Source organism: Vicia villosa, linkage group LG1 (genome assembly GCF_029867415.1).
Source record: "Vicia villosa cultivar HV-30 ecotype Madison, WI linkage group LG1, Vvil1.0, whole genome shotgun sequence".
NCBI lineage: Eukaryota > Viridiplantae > Streptophyta > Magnoliopsida > Fabales > Fabaceae > Vicia > Vicia villosa.
This window is the reverse complement of record NC_081180.1, coordinates 94,564,968-94,572,719: the sequence shown is the minus strand read 5'-3', so window position 1 is coordinate 94,572,719 and position 7,752 is coordinate 94,564,968. Positions and strand designations below refer to the sequence as shown.

General features: G+C 31.3%; 1 protein-coding gene across 1 annotated transcript; it reads left to right on the top strand.

The window, feature by feature from the left end:
- The first annotated feature begins 6,461 nt into the window (after positions 1–6,461).
- Positions 6,462–7,331, top strand: LOC131649579 (uncharacterized). The gene has a single exon (XM_058919335.1). The coding sequence runs from the start codon at positions 6,462–6,464 to the stop codon at positions 7,329–7,331; it is 870 nt and encodes a 289-aa protein (XP_058775318.1).
- Positions 7,332–7,752: the final 421 nt, after the last annotated feature.

The window sequence follows — 7,752 nt, the reverse complement described above, 5'->3', positions numbered from 1 at the left end:
AAAGTGCTTTCTGGAAAAAGCGATGCTAAAGGGGATGCTACGAAAAGCTGTTGTTTGGCATAGTGAGTAGTCATAACCAACATATATGAAGCGTGATTTAAAGACATAAATGATTTTATTGTCATATGAGATATATAAAAAGTCATATAAACCTGACATACTGGAAGAGTTAAAACCTTTAACATGGGAAGCAAACATAACACGTGGGTGAGGAACAAGAATATTTTGAAGCTACTATCCATATTAGATATTTGAGCAGTGGTTTCAGGTGAGTATACATGACCATAACCAAAACCAACGGTAGTAGGAGCCGCAACAACAATATCGGACGATGTGTTATTAAGCTTATTCTTATTTTCTCTTTACAGTTTTAAACATTGTGACTTCCAATGACTTTTTTCCTTACGAAAATCACATCATAAATACCAACTCTAATTCCCCCTTAAGATTTTCCTTTGTGAATATAAGCACCAAAAATAGATAGAGAAATGTAGAATGTTCCTTTATTTTTAAATTAAATTAAAGTGAGACTTCACTGTGATTTCTTCTACCAACAACTCATTAACAACTGGATCAACATTGAAAAAAGGAGTGTGGTGTTGAATACTTCCACAAAGACTCTCAAAATTATCCCGAAGGACCACCAGAAATTGAACGAGACACTCCTCTTCTCTTTGGACATTGTATGCTTTGATAAATTTTAATTTAGTTGATTCCTTAAGAGCCCATTAATCCCATAAATTAGTCATGACCAAATAAAATTCTAGATTGGTCATACTATTTAGTTTAAGAGCCCTATTGTTGCTTTTCATCTAGTACAGTTTTGCAAAATTTAATTGATTATACAAGTGTTTCATATGCTCTCAAACCGTCTATTTATTGATCTAAATAAGAATACTCAAATTACTAACATCTCATATTTTCAACTCTTTTGCATATGATGCTTGATCTTTTTTAATCTGTATGCTTAACAAAAGTTAAATCTGTATGCTTGATCTCTTTTCATTACTTCGAAAAACTCATATTTATTTTTTAAATTAGTTTATTTCTCTATTAGATGTCAGGGGTTCAACACTCGATAACTACAAAAATTTATTATATATATATATATATATATATATATATATATATATATATATATATATATATATTACCACATCAAATATGTTTCTATGTGACACCTCTAAAAAATTATCTTTATTTTTCAAATAAATTTATTTCTCTATTAGATGTCATGGGTTCAACACTAGTAACTACACAAATCTATCAAAATAATTTATAAATTTTAAAAGATAGTTTATATATTTTTCTTGCAATTCTTTCATCTATTTCATCTTTAATATATTCTTGAAAGATAAAATTAATTCTATCTATTTACTCAATATAGATAAATTATTTAAAGCAATATAATACAAGTTTTGTTTAGAAAATACAATACAATTAACTAACAAAAACTTAGTTGATAGATGTACATATAAAATGTTCAGGTCTGGGCCGAGCAGACCCAACACCTGTGGCCGATCTGAACGGACCCAACCCATAAGATGTGGCCGAACATGCCCAATCTTGCTCCATGCCCAGTAAGCGCACGCACTAGCCGTTGTGAACATTAATCTCACGTGCGTGCGAAGGAGCACGTGGTCAAACCCACTAGCGAGAGATTCGGGCAACTCGCTCCGAACCCTACGCTTCATGTATCTAGAATATGAGGCTTCTGCTGACTCAGCCCTACCACGTATGGTTCTGGCAGTTTCCTAGCACGTAGGCCTCCAATGGATTTGGCCCAATTAGGAAATCTTGGCCACCGGGGGCTATAAATAGCCTCTTTCACTAGAGGGTCGGGTATTCATTATTCACTCTAACCTATCTCTTTTGTACTTACTCTCCTTACTCTAGAACTCACTTTGGCATCAAAGTACCTTGCAGGCACACCCCCCAGTTCGCAGAAGTTTATCATGTTGCCGACCTTGACGATCCTTCTGATCAAGTACGATCGTAAAGTAAACAAAAAATAAAGTAATAACCTTAAAAGATTTACACTAAAATGTTACATTCGAACGACTCAGATACTATGTAACTCATCATCACTATTAAAATCAAGATCTAAAATAAATCTCTCTATTTTTTGAAGAATACACTTTTAATTTTATATTTTATTCCTCAATTCATTAACTAGGGATGTCAACTTGCCTCCGTTAGCGGGGATCTCCGTGGGGATTCTCCGTTTGGGGCTCCAAAGATGGGGAATTTTCCCCCCGTGGGGATGGGGATGGGGATCAAAGTCTCCCCGAAGGCACTTCGGGGACGGGGGTGGCGTAAATATCCCCCGCCCCGTGGAGTCCCCGCCCCGAATAAAATAGCATAATGTCCTTAATTTATATATAATTTTTAAATTATTATGTAAGTTTATTTGACATTTTATATAATTAATCTTATACACAAATTTAAAATATATATTTATTGTTAGTAAAAGAGTGATATAAATGATTTTTTCATTTTTTTTAGTTTGAAAATTTTGTTCGATATTATAGATTAAATATTGTAAAAACAATATATTTATTGGTTTGTTTTTTAAGCTTTTACTATTAATTTGGTTTAAAATAGTATATAAAAAAAAACATGTTTATAGATCTCCGCATGAACCGTGGGGATCCGTGGGGACCCGCGGGGATCCGTGGGGACGGGGACGGGGGACAAAATCCCCCCGAAACGGGGATCCGAAGCGGGGATGGGGAATAGATTCATTGGCGGGGATTGTGATGGGAACGTATCCCCCGTCCCCGCCCCGCCCCATTGACATCCCTAAACTTGTATCATAAAATTTTATTATGATGGCCTGAATAACCTTATTGAAATAGACGATCATTTATCTTTTGATCTTTGGTGAATTTGTCTCTCAACCATAAAATGATGAAGATATAATATTTTTAAAAATATTGGAGTAAAAAAAAAGAAAAGGAAATATAAAACAAAATTATTGAAAATTTTTGCATTTATAAAATGATGAAGATTTAAAATGATGAAAATTTTTGCATTTATAAAATGATGAAGATTTAACATTTTTAAAAATATTGGGAAAAAAAGAAAAGAAATATGAAACAAAATTATTGAAAATAGTAACATCTTACTTATTACTTCTATAATTCAAACATATTTTTTTCGTTTAAAATTGTTCTCTCTTTTTTATTCTCTTTATTTTATCGTCTCAATTACAATTTTTACTATACTAAATAAAATTAAAATATTTATGTAATTCTATATCATTTAAAAAAAATTTATCAATGTCCCGCGCCAGGTCTCGATCAAGTTAAAAATATTCTTAAAGAGTGCAATTAAAACACATAAAATCAACCTCTTGTTTTGTGTTTGCAATGTCACTTGGTGTTATAGGATCAAATTAATTTCACAAAATTATGATGGCAATATTTCAATTCTGCACTGTGTATTAACTACCTTGCACTGATTTTTTAAACAAAGAAAACCTTAAGCTTTTGAAAAATCACAACTTATTTTTTTTTAATGGAAGCGACTGTACTTTTTCTGTTGAGTAAAATTAAATAATTAAACTGAAATCCACAAAATCCGTATTTGTAATCTATTAAAAGTAATTTTAATATTTATTCAAACAAAATTAATTCTTTTAAATTTGCTTATAACATTTATCAACCACTTTTTTTTTACCCAATTCTTCTATAATCACTTCAATTAAATAAAGTATATCAACCAAAACAAAATTATTCAAAAGCCAAAACACAAATATACTTTAAAAATGTAGTCTTACTCAAACATATTATCCAAAACAAATAAAATAAACTGTAACTAAAAGATTTTTTGTTTTGTTTTTAATAATAGAATATGTGAGATTTCTTAAAGTAGTTTCAGAGTCTTTAAAAATCATCAAATGCTTCATGATAATATTCCTTTCTCCATCACCATCATCATCACGTAAATCTAAAATGTTTAGAGTAAAAAGTTAGTATTTAAAACACTACTTAAAATTTTTTATTATACATGCACATAACTCATACAAAATAATATGCAATCAAATTCTTACCCTAAGCAAGAAAGACATGAGTCACAAACTATAACTCCATGTTGCTCCTTCACCGTTTTAGTGTCATCCATAATAGATAGATCATAATCATCATCATCTTTGAGTATTGATTCTAATAAATTTTTAATCATATCATAAGTAGAGTCGCCATCCAAATCATCTTCAATATTCAAATTAGTTTCAGAGGCCGTTGTAAAACTTTCAATCTCATCCAAATCATCTTCAATATTCAAACTTCAATATTCAAACTAGTTTCAGAGGCCGTTGTAAAACTTTCAATCTCATCCAAATCATCTTCAATATTCAAACTAGTTTCAGAGGCCGTTGTAAAACTTTCAATCTCATCCAAATCATCTTCAATATTCAAACTAGTTTCAGAGGCCGTTGTAAAACTTTCAATCTCATCCAAATCATCTTCAATATTCAAACTAGTTTCAGAGGCCGTTGTAAAACTTTCAATCTCATCCAAATCATCTTCAATATTCAAACTAGTTTCAGAGGCCGTTGTAAAACTTTCAATCTCATCCAAATTTTCATCTTCAAATAAGATAGAAGGTAGACTGCGTGCTATTAAACTATCCTCATGAGACAAATTTTGATTAGTGATATGACGAGTTGAACAATCTTCTACATTTGTATTGAAATATTTTAATTTTAACTTAGGTTGAGGTTGAACATCATAAGTAATTGAAGATCCATGAATCATACGGTACTCCCAAGCATAATCTGTAAGCATACATATTTTTGTTAAATAATTCAATATATTTAAATATATTGCATAATTAATAGAAAAAATGAACAATTAAACACTATATACCTAATTCATTATAAGGTGATGGTAGGAGCTCAATTGGACCTTCAAACATGCTGATCAAAAAGAGTTACAAAATTAATCAATATACATAACAAAAAAATACATAATCATTTAAAAACACACAATGTAGAGAAGAGAGTTTTTGTTACCAAGACAAATTTTGATCACATATACGATCAACAAAACAATCTTGTACATTTGTATTGAAATATTTTAATTTTGACTCTGATTGAATCTGAACATCGTAAGGGACTGGACGTCCATAAAACATACGGTACTCCCAATCATAATCTATACAAAAGCATAAATATTTTTGATAAGTTATTCACAATTTCTCATAATTAATAGAAAATAAATGATGAATTAAAAATATATACCTAATTCGTTATAAGGCGAGGATAGGAGACCTTCAAACATACTGATATAAAGAGTTAAAAAATTAACCAATCTACATTAAAAAAACACAAAATCACTTAAAAACACATTATAAAAAATAGAGTTTTTGTTACCTAGACATTTTGCAAGTTGAATCACCCTTTCTAATTTAAAAACTCTCTGCAACACCAAATTACATAAAAAAAGAAAAAAACACAAAGTCATCATAAGTTAAATAGCGTCATTGTTGAAATTTCCATTAAAAAATTCAACCAAGTTCAAACAGTTTTCTATAAAAACTAGACGGAAAATAATTGACGAGTATAATTTTTCGGTTAAACTTTAATAAAAAAAAAATATTATTTGAGTACATTTGTTACCAGATACATTTGTATTTCAAGTTCATTAAACATTTAAAAAAGAAATGTTCTTTTTTTTTTTATGAATTAAAAGTTGATTATATAAACAATATACATGAGAATCCATGAGTTTAAAAACTTACCTCTTTGATTATTCTGAATGTGATTCTCAATGAGTCACTCTAACTTTTCACTTAGGTGTTGAATGAAACGTTAAATGCTGGTTTATATAGATTTTAATTAGTTTAACTTATCTTTTTTAAATAACAAACTTTTCAATTTTATTTTATTTAACTTAGCATCCTTTATATTCGGTTAGATTTGTTTATAGTTTTTTTGTCTTATATTTTCTAAATTAATAACAAACATCCCAATATATTAGAAAAAAAGTTTATTTTATTTAACTTTTTATTAATATAATTAAAACACGTTGGAATAGTCTTTTGTTTTTGGTTATTATTTATCTTTGTTGCGGTAATAAAGGCATATTTGATTTTTTAAAGAACTTAACAATAGTATTTTTTTTACACAATAATATATAATAATAATTTCTATAATCATAATAATAAAAAATTACATAACATATTATAATATGAATTTAATTAAAATACACTGACATTTCAGTATAAAGATTTTTTACAATGTCACGGAATCACAATTATTGATAAGTATGAAATATACACTTTAAACTATTGCGATGAGAGAGAAAGAGAAAAACACTCTCCCTTCTCTCTAGCTTTTTCTTTAGTTTCTTTCTCAACAGAGTTAGATTTTTTCGGACTCCATGGATTGGTAGAGGGCTAATACGAAGGTTTTTCGTAATTTAGTTTCTAAATGGGATTCTTTTCCATACGAAAGGATGCAGTTGAGGGAGGGGGAGGTGGTTTCATCTTTCTACATCTCTGAGTTTCCGATGAGGTCGAGGGCGGTGGACTTGTTCAATCTTTTTGGCTGTGTGGCTGAAGTGGTGGAGGTTGTCATATCTCCAAGGAACAATAAATTTGGAAAACGGTTCGGGTTTGCAAGATTTAGAGGGGTTGAGGATGAAAGAATGTTGGCGGTGAAACTCGAAAACATTATGATCGACGACAAGAAGATATATGCTAATCAACCGAGGTATAGTAGGAATGGAAGTAAAGGTGGTATGGAGGCATCCCAGAAACTGAAAGGTTTTCAGAGGAATTTGTTCAATCCGCCTGTAGCAAGGTTCGTTAAGGAGTCTAAATCCTTTGCGGATATTGTTTCGGAGGGGAAGAAAGAAGTTGTTCCGGGGGAAGTTACGTCTTTCACATTTAGTTCTGATCACGAGATTAGGAATCGGTGGAAGAAGGCTTATATTGGTGAAGTTCTTTTCTCGGGTGAATCTTATAACATTCAAAATCATCTTGAAGTTGAAGGATTTTTCTCCATCAAGGTTCATCCACTAGGGGCGAATCTTTGTTTGTTAGAAGAGATGGACGAAGGAGTAATACAAGAACTGATATTAGAACAGGGTTCGTTGTGGAAACGATGGTTCAAAATGATAAGACCATGGCAGGAGAGCGATATAGATTCAGAGCGGGTGGTGTGGATTATAGTCCATGGAATCCCTTGCCATGCTTGGAGCTTAAATTTCTTTGAACGGATTGCGTATTTCCTTGGTTCTTATGTCTGTGTAGATGAGAATACCCTGGCAGAAAGCAATATGGATATAGCAAGGATTTTAATAAGGGTCCCTTTCCATTTTTAATTGAAGGAATGTTTAGTGGTTGTCATAGACGGTGTTAGCTTTACGTTGATCTTTCACGAAGAATCGTATGGTCCTGTTCGTTTAGTAAATCAAGTTGTTTCCAAGAAGATTGAGAATAGTGAGGATTCATATTCTTCATCAAGTTCTGAAGAAATCTAATCTAATTCTGATGCCTCAATTGGAGATGAAGAGTTAGATACCATGGTTGATCCACCGGATAATTCAGAGGCTGCTTTGGAAAGGAGTGGGGATGTAATAGGACAGAAAGAGACAGAGGGAATAGGAAAGGTGTTACACAGCACAATAGGGGAGGTTGCAGGTGTTGATGTGGTTATTAAAGGAAAAGGGATTGTGACAAGTGAGGTGGGCACTTCTTTCGATGCTGCAATTCAGACGACAAGGGAGGCAAAATTTTCTTATC

What these genes read in the sequence shown, in the direction of transcription:
- LOC131649579 (XM_058919335.1), top strand. Translation starts at nt 6,462, where the DNA reads ATGCAGTTGAGGGAGGGGGAGGTGGTTTCATCTTTCTACATCTCTGAG.